At 44.7% G+C, this 18,785-nt stretch overlaps 2 protein-coding genes across 5 annotated transcripts in view; one reads left to right on the top strand and one right to left on the bottom strand.

Annotated features, from left to right (window-relative positions):
• Window positions 1-1,259: 1,259 nt before the first annotated feature.
• On the top strand, window positions 1,260-14,298 carry LOC128890331 (LIM/homeobox protein Awh-like). 2 transcript variants are annotated; one of them, XM_054148724.1, is made up of 4 exons: window positions 1,260-1,984; window positions 6,342-6,664; window positions 12,025-12,479; window positions 12,840-14,298. In XM_054148724.1, exons 1-4 carry the CDS (start codon window positions 1,979-1,981, stop codon window positions 12,965-12,967), a joined length of 912 nt encoding a protein of 303 aa, XP_054004699.1. In that variant the 5' UTR covers window positions 1,260-1,978; the 3' UTR covers window positions 12,968-14,298. The 2 variants fall into 2 exon arrangements, with proteins under 2 accessions (XP_054004699.1, XP_054004697.1); XM_054148722.1 differs by having other exon boundaries at window positions 1,279-1,984; window positions 12,871-14,295.
• A 370-nt stretch (window positions 14,299-14,668) lies between these two features.
• LOC128890330 (LIM/homeobox protein Awh-like) overlaps window positions 14,669-18,785 on the bottom strand; it is a 10,166-nt gene continuing 6,049 nt past the window's right edge. Inside the window, exons 2-5 of one of the 3 annotated variants that reach the window (XM_054148719.1) lie at window positions 17,743-17,960; window positions 17,074-17,322; window positions 16,385-16,558; window positions 14,669-15,919 (exon numbers count right to left, since the gene is read on the bottom strand). In XM_054148719.1, coding sequence (XP_054004694.1) covers window positions 15,813-15,919; window positions 16,385-16,558; window positions 17,074-17,322; window positions 17,743-17,960 — 748 coding nt within the window. In that variant the 3' untranslated portion in view covers window positions 14,669-15,812. The remainder of the gene's footprint in view (window positions 15,920-16,384; window positions 16,559-17,073; window positions 17,323-17,742; window positions 17,961-18,785) is intronic. The other 2 variants (XM_054148721.1, XM_054148720.1) reach the window with 2 other exon arrangements.

Raw genomic sequence — 18,785 nt, 5'->3', positions numbered from 1 at the left:
GGATCCGATAGAGAGAGAGAGAGACGCAGGCCACGAGAGAGGGATAACAGTGATAAAAGGCGTTAGTCCATTTCGGAATGATTTATGTGTCGGCGGGGCAGAAATACAAACAGGTGCTCGAACCCCCTCGAGAACCCAAACTCATCGAAAATAAAAAGGAAACGACGGAATATAAAATATATATCCACGCGTAAATATGGTTGGAAAGGGGATGGTGTCTGGTCTAGGGGTAACCCGTAACTAAACGGTCAACCGACGCTCATTCTTTGACCTTGCGTCTCACGAAGATGAAACGCTTCGATCGCCCTTGGGTCCTACCGATCCACGGGTTTACCTGGCCTCTAGTCGATCGCTGATCGTTTCGAGGATTTCGACGCGATTATCGCACCGTACAAAACTGGTCATGCAAGAGAAAAGATGGAGAAGGCTCGAGAAGGGTTGTCGCAATGAGCACCAAGGAAGGGGTTGAAGGCAACCTTTATAACTAACTCGCGAAAGGCACTCGTCAAAAAGTCGTGCAAAATCATGATCGATACGATGGATCGTTATCTAAAAGACCGTAACCCGTACTGTTTGCTTTCGTCCAATTCGACATAACAAAACCAGTCGTTGTTCCTGTCTGACGCAATTCTCGCGCAGTCGAGGCGCGGTTCGTCATCTCTACGTTTCCAGTACGTGACATTTCACGTGTGCTTTGGATCATGAATATACATGTATCGTTTTCTTATCGCATGCCTAATCGAGGAATTATCAAAACTCCACGCGCGAGTGATCGATAATTCGATCGTTTTTTTAGGTGCGCGATCACGTGGTTGTCACGCGGAGATACTGTGTAGAGATGTGAAAAGACCCTTGGGACTTTATTTTTTACTAACACAATATTCAAGAGTATTTAATCGCTAACTTCGGCAAGCACTTATTCGATGTACAAAATCGTGAAATTTCAAAAGAAGAGGGATGCTCGAAGGACCAAGAATCCTCAAGGAAAGAAAGGAACTGCAAGGGTAGACCGAAGACGAGGACGGTGATAGAAATTGGAGCGGAAAAACGCGCTCGTAGAAGAGAACGCGTGGAAGAAGAACGCGCTCGAATCTCCGCGGAAATTCCATTCGGGGTTTGATTCGCTTCAGGTGTGGCGCCCCACCTCCCCCATCCATCAACCCCACAAGTTACCAGCGAAGTGTACCGAGAGGGGAACGTGGGCGTGACCAGGTAGGCGGGGCGTCAGGTACATTTCAGGGTCTTCGCCCTGAAAACCATCGTTTGCGAGCCAACCCTCGCCGCGAACGACCCCGACTCACATAACGCGGTTCCCCCACCAGTTTCGGTGACTGTCACCCACACAAAGGCGCCTGGCGCCACACTAACGACACAGACGCGTCCACACAACGATGATACAGGCTTTTGCTCGCGCGTGGTTCGAACGACGATTGAAGTGGAAGGGGCAGAATCGAGGATGCCAGTCTTTCCCGGGCCACGGATCCGGACAGGGTACTGTTCTTCGATCCCTTTTCGATCTTCGATACTTCTCGCGACGGGCAAGCTTCTTATCCTGGTAAAAACCTCGAATAACAAACGAACGATCATTTTTTTGTTTACTCGTCACTTGGTGAACGATAAGTCCCAATCGGAATTTAAAGATGAAATTTCACCTCCAAAGGATAAACGCGTATTTAAAGGTTCGTTCGATGGAGTAAACGTCGTGGATCTATCGTCGTAGTGTGTTTTCATTCGTGATTCGTTTTTGGAGGAAGTTTCTGCCCGCTCGTGGCTGTCATCGCCCACCCGGCGGACGTGCCCACGCGTCGCGTCAATCCTCGCGCGAGTTCTGAAGTTTCTGGACACGGTGTTGTGATCAGGACTCGACGCATCGAATCTCAGAGACATTTGCGAACACGTGCGGCCTCCTGTTGGACTTCTCGTTGATTATGGAACGGGAGAGGTGCTCGTGACTCGGAGGATCCACGAACGGGACAACATGAAGGTGAATCTTCGCAAGTTTAGGAATTATTGTTTATCTAATGTTTAATAGCACACTTATATATAAGAGTATTTAATGAGGGTTTTCTAAAGGTATCTTTCCTTATCAATGACCCGCACATACTCTTTAACTCACTCCAAATGGAGTTATTCAAATCGTAAAGTATTCAAGCACATTTCACATTGCAACTTGATATATTCATGGTTCGTAGAGTATTGGATTAGAAACTCGTTCAGGAAATCTCCTTACTTTGTGTAACGTTAAACGATGCACCTAATTGGATCGAGTTCGTACAAAATTCAAAGCTGTCTGACTCACGGCAAATAATTCGAAGGTATCGGCGAAAAATAATTCGCGATACCTGGTGAAACGTACAAGGCCTATAAATCACGGCGATTGGTACTCCCTCGTGCCATTAAACGTCCGTCCGTGCAGCAAAGTGACGAATCGAACGTGCACGAGCATCTTCGGTGTCCGGTAGTCGGTAGTGGAGCCCGTTTGACCTCTTCACCTGTGCATTTCTCACTTTGTCAGCTCATCTCCGTCGCCCAGAACTCGTGACGAATAAAAAATGACTCCTATTATTCTTCTTAACTGCTCGTTGATTGCATTCTTCGGGGATCGCGTCCACTTACCAAGGCCAACGAAACCAATTCAGAAATTCCTTCGTTCCTCCAACGAAGCTCCTCTAATTCGAGATTAAACTCGCTTTGTCATACGAAACGGTAGGATAGGAAATATCGAACAAAAGTATATTTTTATTGGCCTACCACGTTCCTTGGAAGCCAGTCGTTTTGTCGAGCTCGTAGATTTTCTGGTCCAAAATCTTTTTAACGCTTCGAGGACGTTTTCGTCCAAATTTCGACCCGTTGTAAATTACCCCTTGGATCTCGTAGGGTTTTCGGTCGATCGTAAAGCGGGGCGCCATTGTAAAATCCCATGGCTCACAGTCCACGGACCCATGGGTCATCGGGATACCTTTTATTTTTCTCTGCGCGACTTTTCCCGTTTGCGCAACTCTCAGGCAATGGGAAAGCAACATCCCTTGTCTCATGCCTTGCGTTCTCCTCTCAGAGCGTTGAAATTTATGAACTAGCATTTCCTTTTGGAAATTTAAATACTGGAAACAATTGGGATTCGCGAATTTACAGACGATACATCGTCGAAAGGATTTGAATTAATCAACGCGACAAGATATTGAACAAATATTTATATAATCTTCGTTGTGCTTACGTTGGTCTACGTACGTGCGCGTTTTGCGAGAATACGCGGGTCCTTTCGCGACTTAATACGACGCAGGAAGCGTGAAAATTTATCGTTCGCAAACAATAGATTTAATGAGTCGCAATTACACAGAGTGACGTTTAATAGGCGCAGTGTTTTCGTTGAGCAACATTTATTACGTGATAATAGAAATTTACGATTGGTTATGGATAGGGATTATTACTCTGCGAAATATGTAGCGTCGGGTATTAATAAATTACTATTACGAAGTCCAAGAGTCATGGTCGTCGGCGCTGTTGTTCGATTGTTTATTGAAGTCTAATCTCGTCGACCATTTTATTTTGATTGCATATTTCGTTAAAATATCACCTTTGTCTCTATTTTCCAATCGGTGAATACATATTTATTTGGCATCGCTAAGCGACGATGGTCCTCCATCGATACATCAAAGTTCGGATCTTAAGCTTCCCCTAATTGTCAGCGTACATTTATTAATTGCAATTACGAATAAGGTGCACAGCTGATTCACCTCTGACGAGAGACATAGTAATCGCGACGTAATGGCCGCGGTGTCCGCGACGCGGTATTAATCGACGCGCTCGCGTCGCGGCAATGTCGAAGAGGAACACACCGGGGCTCGCTTTCCAAGGGAAGATCGAAATGCCAGAAGGTATAAATCACAGGTGGGAAGTTCAACTTTGCCTTCGGCAGATCATAAATCAATGACCGTCCAGCTATGCGTGAAATGATTACTCCCCGACGAGGAGGACAGAAAGAGGAAGACGGAACGAAACACGAGTCCGTGGCCGTCTACGAAATTGGCTGTCGTCGATGTTGTCTTTCTCGAGGTGTCTGTTGTGCAACGGGGCCTTTCTTGACTGCGTTTCTTCCTTCGTGGCTGCTCGAACCGCTCTTTTCGCACTATCCTATTGGTAACGATGAGAGCTCTTCTACCATCCACCGTCAGGGAGTGACATGTGCCATTAGAAATAGGGGATTAATCTTAGCTAAACATGCACGAAACGGGTTGGTAATATTTGTCGGCTAATTGCGATCGATTTTTCATGTATTAAATTGAGTAGCAGAATAATAAGTGGCATGAACTTATGAGACGACCTACTATACGAACAAAATATTTGTCTGCTGGTCCAGATGTTCAGTAAGGTATCTTGAACGTTTCAGGAAGACCCATTCGATCGTGTTCTCATAGAAAATTTCCAAAGTCTCTTTACACTCGAGTCTCGTCATAACTACACTTGCAATTCAAGCTGACGTAATTTGAGATGCATTACGCGGCTAAACCAGCCGTGAAACCAGTCGTCTATCAATTTCTGTTTTATTGTCTAAAGCAAACATGATCCTAACGTCACGCGTGCTTCGATTTAAAAAATGGCAACGTCCGATTAAATTACACGCGACAGCTTTCGCGGATCGAAGTTAGCAAACGCGAGGTGTGGGGCACGGGGAGTAAAACACGAGAACGCGCAATAAATCCATGGACGTAATGTAATTAACTCATTGATTGCACGCTGTGACGAACAATAACCTTTGTGCATTACTCGTGTACCAATTAATATTATCGAGGCGAAACTCGACGTGGCCGAGGTGCACGTGCAGGTACGCTTGTGCGCGCGTACAGGTGTGCGTGCATGAGCACGTGTGCCTCGAGACGGCGATAAGAAAAAAATTGCATACAGATCAGATACGCGTTATCTTCGCGTTTATCTCTACGCACTCACAATGACTTTCTCCCTCCCCCCCTCCCCTCCCCCTCTCGTCGTTGTCTTTTTCCCCCTTTCTCTGTCCCGACAGCGCTGGGACTGAAAAAGAAAACGAATCAGCCGCGCCGTGTCGTTGAATTGTCAATTAATCGCAGTCGAAAATCCCTAGCACAGATTTGTCTCGAGTTCGAGGCTAACGAACGACGAGAGAGGATGGAGGGGATGAGCAAAATTTTTAAATATTTGACTGTTAAATATGTTGAACGATATAAATAAACGAACGTTACCGATCGTGTTGCGAGCCTACAGCTTCGTTGTTCTGGATTATTAACAATTCCGTCGGATTTAATAGCTCGATTGCAGAGTCGAGCGATAAATCTTGAATATTATACGAATGTTAAATTACTATATCGCGGCCGTAGTAAATTCTGCGGACGACATACGCGAGGTTTATATGGTCAAGCTCGTAGAAACCTCTTTCCGGTTTATAGTTTGCGGAGAGGTTCACCAGCCCACGGACGGAGATCCCTCGATCGCTAATTACTTAAACGAGAACCCCACGTTATCTCTCTCGTATTCGATCGATTAGCTCCACTCCGTGAGTAATTCATGGATCTCATTGATGTTTTATTTCGGAGCCTTATCGGCTTTCAAAGATTTCTTCGAGCGCAAAACTCTACTCTGCAGCGTTAATTAATTCAACGTTTTCGTTAACCTGGAAGAATCCACGCGGAGGCGAAATAAAGTACTCCAGGTGTTTAAATCTGTCCCCGCAACGAACGAATTGACGCCCACGTAAAAATTGTCCCGCGCGCACGCAGCGATACAGAACGCGTGTGTAATCACGCGAATCGTAGACGTTGGCCAGCCTGTCCAGGGACCGAGGGATCATGCCCAGAGCGGCATCATTTATCAGCCAGCGGCCCACCGCTCGTTTATTATTTCACTTTGCCCAGTATTAATTGAGATTTGGAGCCCGCAGCCAGGCTTTCCGTACTCCGCACCCGGAAACCATTCCCCTCTGCGCTCCCTCTGCTCTTACTAGAACATTTGCTTTATGAATCGATCCACGATCGTCGTTTCACCCAGCAACAAATTCTAACGCGCCCCATAACGCTAACGTACAGCGCTGTCCAGCGAGTTTTCCAGCGTCGTACATGGAGAATCTGAATTATCGCGGACGTTTGTTCAACTTATAGAATGCGTAAGATAATGTACGACCCATATATTCGTGGTTTGTTTAACTTATGGTACGAGGAAGATGCTAAGCGGGTTGTATTCGCAACATCTGCGAAGAGGAGGCCGCTAGAAACTCATTTTCGAAAAATAGCACGACATAGAACTTCCAAGTGTTTAAGTTGTATTCTTGAAAAAAATCAAAGGGTTAACGATTAATCGACTACCGATTCTTGCAGACCGAGATCGAGACGGAGTCCGAGTGCGCGGACGGTATCCTCTGTTCGAACAACAACAACAACAGCACCAACAACAACAACAACAACGTGCCAAGCATCAAGAAGATTGGCGCCAGTATTGGAAACAACGACAACCACGATGGATTGGAAATGGACTGCGGCGGTTGCGGGGAAAGCGTTCGCGAGCGCACTGTCCTCTGCGTAGGGGGTCGTACCTGGCATTCCAGGTGCCTCAAGTGTTGCGCCTGTGCGAGACCCCTGCACGACCAGCACTCTTGCTTCCTTCGGGGGATGAGGCTCTACTGCAGGCACGACTACGCCTTGTAAGTACAACTCGTTTCTATTTCCCGGCTAGCTGGATCCCGAGTGTTCGAGTTTAACCTTTAAGCTATTCCTCGAACGAGCGACCCTCCGAAGATTTATGTTTCTGGAGTCAACCCACGTTTTTATTGTAACGCAAGGTGTCGAAGAGAATTCTTGTTGTGGTTGCATAGGCGGTGGTAGCATGGTAATTTCACCGATCACAATGAAAAGTGGGACCTGAAATGAGCATAAATATCGTCTATTAACACGTTGGTCGCCACATCACTCATATATGGGTGACAGGGATTTTCATTAAGGAGTTAAGAAAAATTAATTCTAATGATCAAGTCTTAAAAAAATGAAATCTGGATCAGATTATATAGTTCCACGAGTATGTCTGGCATTGAAAGTGTTAATACAGTAAAGTACCATACGAGAATTTCACCCAAAAAATATAACCAAATGGTTCTGGACTTTCCCCAGAGGACTCAGCAGCCCCCGTTGATCTATCCGTGTCTTTCAGTCGCTCGATCACGTGGCGATCGATTAAAATCGACAGTTGTCTCGCGATCCAGAAGCAACCCAGGGGATTATCGATGTATCCAATAATATTCCGGCTGATCTGACCCGGGACACCCCACTGGTCCCGCAACCAGTGGGCAAAGCCCCAGCTTAAGAGGACGTTTCTCGACTACCACGCGAGCTCCTGGAAAGAACGATCATTTGTTCGACTTACGAGACAGTTCTCACCGAGTACGCTGACACCGACATAACCGATATCTTGGACACCCTGTCGAGCAGTTTCAAAGGATTCCACGAGCAACTCCCCCAGGAGCGATTTTGACGGGTATCGGTCTGGATTAGATGCTCGTGACTCGCCAAAAAACGTTTCTTTCGAAGAACAAGCTGCTCGTGGAAGCGTGATATTTTCACGTCAACGTTCCAGTATCGCGGACTTTCACTTAAAAGCGCAAGTATTAATTTCAGGAACGTGGATCTGGTAAAACTTGTTTCAGTAGTATCCGCGAGGTTCCATTAACATGGAAGTAGCCTGCTGCGATATTGGAGGACGCGAAGGAAAGCAATTAGTATAGTCCATTCGAAGTGCAATCTTAGGGTAACAAACGAGTATAAATGTTGTCGAGTGTTGTGCGTTGGAACTAAATCGATTTTAAGTTACATATTCACTACCTGTTATTTTGATACTTCGGTTTAATCCTGTTATCGATTTTAAAGCGATAGTACAGCCTACGCCTGCTTACTAGTTTCCCCGATAAACAATAAATCAGCTTTGGATCGCGAAAAAAAGATGAAACGCGGTTCACACCGTTCGTTATTAATTAAAGGGAATTATATGCTTGGTTTTGCATCGGTGTAAATATTTTCATGCGGTATGTTGCACTCGGCACTTTATACAGGTAGAATGATTGCACGTACTCCTCCTCGTCGAAGGTTTCCTTCGGGACATTTCAAAATAAATTATCTCTCTATCTCTAAATGCCATCGCAACATATACATCATCGATAAGACTGAACCACGCGCTAGAATCATCGCTATTATTCGTCATTAATTAAAAGTGATCTAATCGCTCCAGCAAAATTATTCGACGCCCTAAATCCAGGCGCCCTGATCACGGTTTCGTTTCTCCTCGACGCCTGTCGATTGAAAATGCGCCGTTACAAAAGTTCGGTGCCTGGGCGATCGGCGAAACCCGGTCTTTTTTTCCTGGTGGGGCCTGTAACCGCGAGAAAAAGTCTCGGTTGAGATGTCCTTTATTCGTGGCCAGGATCGGGGCAGCTTCAACGTCACAACGTGACTCGCAGTCTAGCGCGCGAGCATGCGTGGTACACGTACGGGGTCCCGGTGACGTGAATAGCCGACTGTACGTGAGGTCCAAAGAAGAAGACGAAGAAGAAGACAGAACCACGAAGACTACATCGGAAGACATTAATCACCCACCGGCGAATCCCTAGTGCGTCGTTCGTACGTCGAATAAGCGGCCACGGATATCTGTTCATCTGCGGGAATATCTGCACCCACGTGACGGGGCCACGTGACCAGAAAGGAGAGAACGCGTTTAGCGAGATCATCGACGTAAACTTGACGGGGGGGAAACGCGAGGGTTATGAAACGTGTCAGTTGTTTCGGAAACACGAATCTTATCCAGATTTATTTTCATTACTGCCTCGGATTCGAAATTCATTTTCAGTTCCTGAATGAAAAATCGCGACCAACGTGTTAAAAAAAAGTAAAAGACAACAACTATTTTATTCAGTAATTTCTGATAATATTGAAAATGGGGGTTCCAAGGAGGGTTTAGTCGATTACAAAGCGATTCCAGAAGGGCAGTGGTTTTTGATTGAGAACACGAATATACAGCCACGGGGATGTGGGTGCCGAGTCACGAGCAAGGACTGCCAGTGTTCCATGGGACCGAGGAATTCGCCTCGTAAGGCCCCCGAAGCCAGCTGTGATTCTCTCTCTCTCGTCCACCCTCGTGTGTCGGTGCTTTTCGGATCGGGACGGGTGTCTTTTAAATTAATAAATATTCACCGACGCTATTCTCCGCCCCCTACGATCGTTTCCACGGTGTCGTTTCGCTTCGAATAGAAAAAAATAAAAATAAAAATAGGGGGGGTCCGAGGAATGAAACGACGCGGCGAGTCGGGACCCCAGAAATCGCTCTATTAGCGGTCTCAGCGTCGAAATTCCGGTTCTCTTAATTCAGTGTGGCCGTAGCTCGCGACAGTGAATCGGTCGCCGCCTTAATCACGACCTTATCGTTTCTGCCTTAATGGCACTTAAATGCAAATGCCTACGCCTTCCGAAAAAAGGCCCCGAATCCAGCTGACGCGAAACCCTGGGGGTAATCTCAATTCCCGCCGAGCGATTTCAACGATTTCCTGAACACAACTCCGGCCCGATAATCGGCAATAATTTGGAAACCTACTTAACGAATATATTTCTGCTTTGGGGGCCCCGCTTCCTGATTCCTCCGCCAGTTTACGACGCGAGGGCAGACGAGCGTTTTATCGTTTCACGGTCTTGGGGGCTTGTTGAGAATTTTAATTATTAGGCGCGATCAATTTTACAAAATTACTCGGACGTGTATAATTCGGTTACTTTATTGCGAGTATTTAGGCAGGCTCGACGTTAAACGTAACAAGAGTAAAGATCAGAGTTAACATTTTTGTTAACACTCTTTCTAAAAATCAACCCTTATGATAAGAATAGCTATATATAAAGTGCCTGCAAGTTTAGTTTTAACAATGAAGAATTACTCAATAAATCACCAAATAAAAAAACTAAAGAATAATTTAGAAACGTTGACCAACCAAACAAAGCCCAAGTAAACAATTAATTATTCTTCGAAAAAAAGGACGACCTAACGTCCTACCGATTCGAAAAATGAGAATCATCGACAACGATCGAGAGACCCACCTCCCTGTCGATAATAGGGTCCCTAATCGGTTCTCGAACTCCTGTCCATATCTCGCATGCTTACAACCCTCGAAAACAATAATTCAACCTGCAAAATACACTGTACGTTGTATTTTATTTAGTCCTTCGTTTATCTCGCCGATGATATCGGAGATCGCGATCGCGATCTGCCTGCAGGAGCGCGAGAATCGAATGTGCCTGGACGTCGAACCGCGGGGGAGGAAGGGGTGTGTGTGTGCGGGGGCACCATGAATTCTATCGTGGTCGAGGTCCGGATAGCGCCTGACTTAATCCCCCGTTGACTTATAGGGCCCGCCTATGTGGAAGAACAAATGAATAAATTAGGGCGGGGTCGTTTGGTAGCCGATGTACGGCCCTGAAGATTTATAGATACCCAATACCAGTCCCCCTTCCCCTCTCTTTCGAGGCTGGTTACACGGGGCTTCTGCTGTCTACCCTTCTCTCTTTTGGTCGTCCAAGGTAAACGCGAGAAGGAAAGGGGTGGCGCCACTATTTATGCTAATCGCCACCTCGCTCCAAAACGTTCGAGGGGTCCGAGCATGATACTCCGCGGCGAGATCGCGTCATCTTTTGCACTTTCACGGTTTACACGGTCGAGGTGTCCGGCAAAATTGGTCGCAAACCACGAGAAACGATCCCGTTTGATGTTTATGAACGATTTGGGAGGACAGAGTGTTTTTCAGGGAGGACCTCTTCCGTAGGATCGATGATAATGATATTCCAGAGGGGTTTTGTACGATGGAAAGCGATCCAAAGACACGTCTCGAGAGGTACGCGCTCTACACGCTTCTAGGCGTGTCCTGTGCACGATCACCATAACCAATAATACCCTAAAATATCTTCGATGCAACGGTGACGATGCGATTCATGCTGGGGACTAATCCTTCCGTGGCTTACCATATTTTTCCATACAATAACCCTTTGGTCGATCCATTCTTCTTTTTCACCTTGTGCTTATTCTTCTCTTCAGTTTCGTCTCCCTCGTCTATTTCACTGCGAAAAAGGAGCGCAGCTAGAAAACAAGAAAAATTGAGAAGCAAAGCTATGGGGAATCAGTTTGCAGCTCAATTCAGATCCTTATTCACAGGAAGGAAACTTAAAAATTAACAATTTTTAACTATGTGTGTGTGTGTGTGTGTGAAATGAAATGCAATATAAAGTGTAACGTTGAAGGGTGACTTGCAGAGAAGTTTTCCACCACTCCAGAAAATTCTGAAGCCCCTAATTTTTCACAGGAATACTGTTACTCGGTACTCTTACTAGGCCACGTTTCGCGATGACAGCTAATTAGCGGAGCCAGGTCGCTCGTATATTCCGCGCCAGGGGCAACAGTCTCGTGTCGTCCGTTTCCTGGTCGTCGGTATAAATTCAAAGGGCTGGAGTCATTTGTAGGGCGAGGGGAAGCCGCGGGACTGAGACGTCGAGATAATCTCGACGTAATCTGATGGTCGAATCGCGAGAGGTCGACTCAGGGATCCTTAAACCGTGGCTCGCGCTTCTGACGCGCTCCACTCCGAGGGACATCGAGTGGCAGAGTAGTATGTTAATGAGGACAGGGCCATGGGATTCTCGTGCACGGAGGTCCTGAATGAACCTGCACCCTGACCGAAAATAGACCCTTGTACCTCTCGACCACTCGCTTTTTGCCTTGCGAAAGAGCCACCGCGTGCCGCGACTGCTAATTTGAAACGAAAACACTAGCCAGCGAGGATTAACCCTTTGCACATCGTTGCAAAATGGACGAAGAGGAATCGCGTCACTTTTTAGGATCCTCAGTGATGAATAATAACTAAGGAGCAATGGAAAAGTAGTTGATAGAAATATTGGAACACCTTGTTTCCGTTCTCCAGTGCCAGAAAGATTTGAAATCTTGAATCTTCGACCCTAGCATTCATCCCTAAAACTTTTAATTTCCCAGAACTTTTGGAGCAAAGTGTGCAAAATGCGGTCGAAGCGTAGGTGCTGGGGATTGGGTGAGGAGGGCCAGGGAGAGGGTTTATCACTTGGCCTGTTTCGCTTGCGACGCCTGCTCTCGCCAACTCTCCACTGGAGAACAATTCGCTCTCTTGGACGCCAGGCTGCTCTGCAAGGCTCACTATCTGGACGTCGTCGAGGGCAACAATACCTCGTCCTCGGAGGACTGCGACTCAGAGCACGGTGGCAAGGGCAGCAAGACGAAGAGGGTGAGGACGACCTTCACCGAGGAGCAGCTATCCGTTTTGCAGGCCAACTTCCAATTGGACAGCAATCCCGATGGTCAGGACCTCGAGAGGATAGCCCACGTCACAGGCCTCAGCAAAAGGGTCACGCAAGTCTGGTTCCAGAACTCGAGGGCCAGGCAGAAGAAGCACAGTGGCAAGATCAAGTCGCAAAGTGAGTACTTTAGATCATTGTTTGTTAGGTTGTAAGGTAAAGGCACCTGTAGTGGACATTTTCAAGAGTTTTTCTTTTGGAAGAGCTTTCCTTTGTTTCTCGTTGAATTATCGTGGGTAATCAGTGATCTATGACTTCTGTTTGATTTTTCTGACAGAAATGGAATCATATCGAATAAAATTGCGATAAACGACTCTAAAACGTAGTCGAAACGTAAATTAAACGACAGAAAAATGATCATCCCTCTTTATCTCTAGATACTCGCTAGATTTTAGATGCTGCTCACTGTTTAATATACGTTGTGGAGTACCTCGTATATTTTCTTTGCATTATTTTGTGTCTTTTCCACCATCCCTGTAGATATTCAACTACAGTTTAATTCTGTATCCAGTGCACCATTCGCCACCGATGCAGCACCATCCAGGCGACCTGTACCCTTCTGGAGTGAGCATGGTGGGCGCCTATTTGGGTGGGTATCAAGGTGGTAGCGCCGGAAGCGAAAGTCCTGGCAGCCCAATGACACCGCTCACCCCCTTGACACCCCTAACCCCAACGACGCCCAATCATCTTCAAGCTCAGTTCTGTCATCAGACAGGGTAACTTCGCGTGGACGAATTGTAAAAGAATCTCGCGCTAAACCGGTGATCGAATCTGAACATTCAGAATTTGTTACCTTCGTGATCGAAGGACCAAAAGTGACGTAGTCCTAGGATCTCGACGAGGAACGGCGACAAGAGAACGTAATTCGTGCATTCGAAATTTTATTTTTCATAGAAATTTTACGACATTTGCGTTGCTCCGATGATTGAATTACGAGTGAGAGAGTACCGAAGAAAGGAAGGACTCTCTTCGAGTTCTAGGATGAGAGATGAGAGTGAGAATGTTAATGTTAAGCAATCGAGATGTTTTCCCTTTCTTGTACATACCAAAAAAGTGTCAACGACGGAAAGGAAAAAGTGATAATATAAATAGGATAGGATTCCGTGGTGAGGATTATAGTTTAACGAATAGACAAATCGACGATTATTTATTCCTTTTCGGTTGCAACAGTTTGCAGATTGTATTCGGTTTCTTCCGCGCGGTGAGTGATTTAGCGAATTTATTGGCGAACGTGCAATGAACCATCGCGACAGAATTAGAAAGGAAATCATCAGTTCGTAGGTATCGATAAATATTATTTTTCTCATTAATCATTTTACACTTTCAGAAAGAATTCCAACAAGTGTTTTAATTCATGTTTGACGACTTTTAAAGACGCATTTCCTTCTACAGTTATTTCAAGAATTTTCTAAGTTCATCCTGGGGAAGTCAAGTATTTGAAAGAACATTCCAAAGCAAAATTATGAAATTGCGTTTTACGCATATCCTTTTAAGTTTCAAGATCCAGGCATCTATTAAATAATTGCAACATTGCGCTCGCTGGTATTTTTCGAGTCCTTACGCGTGTCCTACAAACTATTTTATTTTCAAGACGAAATTGTACATAGACCTACCCTGTAGCTTTTGTATATAAACCTCGAGGAACTTCTGCATGAGTATTTGATATTGCTCCTGTGTTGTACACTAATTACCGCAATATTGTAAACCGTACTGTTATTAATAAAAGTGTCTTTTATTGTTAATGCTGTCTTTGACTCCGTGACGAATTTATGATTTATTGATAGACTGCGGAGTTTATGCATTTATGACCAACATATGCAAAATATGCACGTACGTATGCAGAATTTATTTACGTACGTGTTTAAACGTGTTATCCATATCAGCGTACGTATTATCCACCCATAAACGCACAAACTCCCAACGAATTTGTTATCTAAGAAAATTCCAATAGTTGATCCAATAAAATAAAAAAGTTTCTACTATTTACTCTTCTTCCAGTTTTAGTATCCACTTATGAGTTTCACACCGAGTGCTCCTAAACGAGTCTCCAGTCTTTTTCGCGATAAAAAAATTTATTACAAAAACGTACGACCGTGAGTACTTCCTTTCATTCCTCGAATGCTTTAATCAGACCGACAGGAAAAGGAATAAAAAACCTCTCGTTGATCTTTAGAGCGAGTATACATAAATTTATTATTTATTTACTTCTGACAAGTACATTGTTCTCTAGATCCCGTGTATATTTTACTAAAAATAACAGAACGCTGGGAAAATGTGAAAAAGGAACACACGCAGAGGTATGTGCAACATTTTATATTGTATATACGTAGTTTACAATATTTACATCACAGTACATGTATATTAAATTATGATTCTTTTACGATTACACAATTACCTAGACACTGTAAAAGATACTTTCATTCGGAACATTGCTTTTTGATGTTCGCCAAGATCACCTCGGTGCAGTCTCGGAGACATCGAACGATTCTCGTTCGCGCTTATCTTACTCGATCTTACACGTTTTATTAAAATGATAGCCTGATTACGTCAGGGAATTACCGCGGATGAAAATGAGAGCAACTTTCGCGTCCAGGGTGGAAGGAAAAGATAAGCTCGCTTCCACTACATGGAAATTGTATTCACCTGTTCGTAATAAGCTTGACACCGAGTGCGAGAGAGTGCTGCCATCCAGTCTTAAAAATTGGCATCCCTACGGTTTTGCTGATATCTTAAATAGGTTAACAACGTTTGGGCGGATTTCGTTCTAAATCATACAAAACGTTCTGTGTGCCTTAGCAACGTCCTTACGTACTAGAAAGTAAAGGGTTCTCCAAACTAGGCTTCAGAATTTTATTTTTGTTATTAGAAAACAAAATTCTAGGGTCCTTTTTTGGAGAAACCTTTATAAAACACCTGTTACGAGTTACCGTGTGTTGAACATTAATCCGTTGAAGTGCAGCAGCTTTCGTCACTTTTAATTTAATTCTCGTGGGTCCTTAAATAAGGACGTTTTCAGGAACACCCTGTGTAAGTGCTTCGTCCTATTAATTTTATTTCGAATGTTACCCACGATGAATCGAACTCAGATTATTTTAACAATTATCTGGGTTCAACCTTCATATTGCACATGTGGTATCAAACAAGACGCGTTAAATAATTTTGTACAATTTAATTTACAATCCGTTTCCCATTAGTTTCTCTTATCCAACAAGCGCTTCAAGGGATTAATTAACCGAATAAATACTGTTGCAGAGTACATACTAAAGTAGCTCGCGAAAATTACCGTTTCGTTAACGTGCCTCGCGATGGAAAGACTTCGAAACCGTAAACGCGGAGCTCCATAAATTAAATAAAGAAATCGACGCTTTCACCGAGAACGATTCATCAGGTGGAGAAACATATTCCTTAACGCGATAAAGACTATTTACAATGCGGCTAATCCAGCAGCGACGATTAAACCTCGTTCGGCATCGACAACATCATCGAATCCTGCGAGAGCTCGTCCATCGATTGTTCCGAGCCTGAAGACAGAGTTGACGGTGTTGCGATAGAGAGTAGACCTTTTCAAAGTAAAATTTTATTTTGTCTTTGTGTAACTAGTAAATAGACGTCGATGCAAAAACAATGAGTTCAAAGGGGACCCAAAAAACGTATCGAAAGTTTGTATACACAATTGAAAATTTTGTTTTCCTGTTTATAAAAATGGCTGAATGTGTTATCTCATAACACAATTTATCACAAAATTTTCAACAGTGTATTAAAAATAAGACCAGTAGGATTGCTTTAAGACTCGAACGACTAAAAATCGCGCTTCATTGAAAGCACTCGATAAGTCATACCCCATAGAAAGGCACGCGTGTAAGTACTTTCTTCGAAGGAAGAAAAATATGCTAGCATCGCTCATGCCTATATGGGATGACCCGATTAGTCGCTCGTTCGGAACTCGTCGATAGGAGAGCAGCTAGTTTCATGCAACAGGAATAATTTTCATCGAAAACATGCCGGAAGACCTGAAACCCTCTTACCGTGATTATGATAAATCGAAGGTGTGGGACTCTTGCACGTAGCCGGGCTAAGCTGTGGCTGCTGATGGCTGTGGTGATGGTGCTGTTGATGTTGAAACGAATAGGTCAGATGTAAATTGATGTGTCGACCGAAATCGCCCGTAGACGCGTTAGAATTCGGTGGTGATTGATGAACTGTAACAGCAAACGATGTTTCCTCATTCGAAGCGACTATAATTGCCGATATCTCTAATCCTATGCGATTCACGTGCTCGAATGGAATTTAAAAAGCAACTCCTGGCTGACAATTTTCTGTCAACGCGCATTCTTTTAATCTCTCTCTCTCTCTCCGTGTGATGTAACTAATTCAATTTTGATCGATCGATTGCTCTGTACTAAACTCTTTCGTGTATCCGATTATAAAGTAGTAAAATTGTATCTTCATATATGTTTGTGACGAACTAGTGGATTTCTCAATTTTTATTTCTTTCTATATAAAAAAGGTTTCCCAAAAGGGCCTTCAGGACGTCCTTGGTTAACAACATGTCAGTGTAATTTCATTTAAGATAAAAATGTTTAAAGTCTAAAGAAGTTACAGTTTGAGGTATTAAAGAAACAAGATATTAAAGGCTCTTTTGGTAAACTCCTGTCGAACTCGGTAATAGGGTCTGTTTAGATAGTTAGCTGAAAGAAACAAACGCAAGAAGTACCATGTTGCCCTTTCATTTTGCCCGTGTGCAGATGCTTCTTCTGCCTCGCCCTAGAATTCTGGAACCAAACCTGCGTAACTCTTTTGCTGAGGCCCGTGACGTGGGCTATCCTCTCGAGGTCTTGGCCATCGGGGTTGCTATCCAGTTGGAAGTTGGCTTGAAGAACGGAGAGCTGTTCCTCGGTGAACGTGGTTCTCACTCTCTTCGCCTTGTTACCGCTCTTGTGACCGCTCTCCGAGTCACCGCCTTCTGCGAAAGTACCAATTAGGGGTGTCCCCACCTTCCATTCGCCTCGCAGATCCTAAACCTCTATCCTTCGATCCGCTTCCCCGTTCACCAGTTACGGTACCAGGAGCTCGGGCTCGTTTTCATGCAAATAAGTGCTCGATTTTACGAGACCGATAATAATCTGTTGACGTTATCGCTCGATAATCGAGTGGCGATTGACTGGATAACGAGCTAAGCGATAACAGGAAATAGAATATTTCAGGAAGCGTAATTTCTAAGTGGACAATTTCTCTGTAAATTCCCTCCAAAGGGAAGCGGATCCTAATTTACTCGTATTCGTTTATTAGAAACACTATTCTTTAGTCATTCATTCTAATTAATTATTTTTGACACGTGACTGATCTTTCTTTCTCTCCACAGTACATATCTGCGCAGTCTCACCATCGGAGGAGGTGTTGTTGCCTTCGACGACGTCCAGATAGTGAGCTTTGCAAAGCAACCTGGCGTCCAAGAGGGCGAATTGTTCTCCAGTGGAGAGCTGACGAGAGCAAGCGTCGCAGGCGAAACAGGCCAAGTGATAAACCCTTTCCCTGGCCCTTCTCACCCAGTCCCCAGCACCCACGCTGCGTCCACATTTTGCACACTTTGCTCCGAAAGTTCTGCGAACAGAAGATATTTTTTATTTCTATAAATTTCTACGAATTTCAGAATTTTTCTGAGCCTAATGCTCGAGGTTGGATATACAGTCCAGTGCCATAAATATTCAGAAAAAATGATTCAGCAAAAATAATAATCAACGTCGCAGCCACGCACGCGAATATACTTCGGCTTCTCTACTCGCGAACGCGCGCGATTACTAATGGCGCTGGAGAGTGGGCTCCACCAGGAAATCCGCGAGACCTTTAGCGTTTTCCTCGGAGAAAGGGCCCTTTGAGACCCGAGTCGATAGTTGGCTTATCGACACCTCAATACGCGAACACGCAGAGCCGGGGGAATCGTCGCCGTTAAATGCCGTTCGCTGGATACATTTGTTAGAGGCGGCGGATGCCTTGGAAGCTAAATCCTTCTCCAGGCTTCCATCGTGAAATTTATTGGCGCCATTGCCGCAGGTGGCCGCGTGCTGCGTGCGTGCAAATTCTTTACGACCGCGACTGATTTTCCTGCGGGGAATCGCGTCGTTAGTCACGGCCTCCGCTTGGAAAAACCGCGAGTTAAGACAATTGTGCACGCTTTAAGGGGGGAAGACGTTTGTGAAATTCTAATTTACAAAGTTTGAGACTCCTAAATGCCCTACTCGCGTTAATATCAAATTCACCGATCTTCAATGGTTCCAAGCCTGCTCCGAAACAGTAGACTCATGATGAATTTGAAAAATGCGGCTTGGAGCGGTTAATCGCTCGTTACCATTAGCGAATTGGTGCACTTGCTATCGCGTTGGAGAGAGAGAGAGAGAGAGAGAGAGAGAGAGAGAGAGAGAGAGAGAG

This window comes from Hylaeus anthracinus, unplaced genomic scaffold (genome assembly GCF_026225885.1).
Source record: "Hylaeus anthracinus isolate JK02 unplaced genomic scaffold, UHH_iyHylAnth1.0_haploid 12000, whole genome shotgun sequence".
NCBI lineage: Eukaryota > Metazoa > Arthropoda > Insecta > Hymenoptera > Colletidae > Hylaeus > Hylaeus anthracinus.
Note: the sequence above shows the minus strand (reverse complement) of the source record. Positions and strands in the feature narration are given on the sequence as shown.

Excerpts from the sequence above, each read along its gene's own strand:
- LOC128890331 (XM_054148722.1), top strand. Across the intron at positions 6,665-12,024 it reads TGCAGGCACGACTACGCCTT|AACTTTTGGAGCAAAGTGTG; the intron begins GTAAGTACAACT and ends TTAATTTCCCAG. Across the intron at positions 12,480-12,870 it reads TGGCAAGATCAAGTCGCAAA|TGCACCATTCGCCACCGATG; the intron begins GTGAGTACTTTA and ends TTCTGTATCCAG.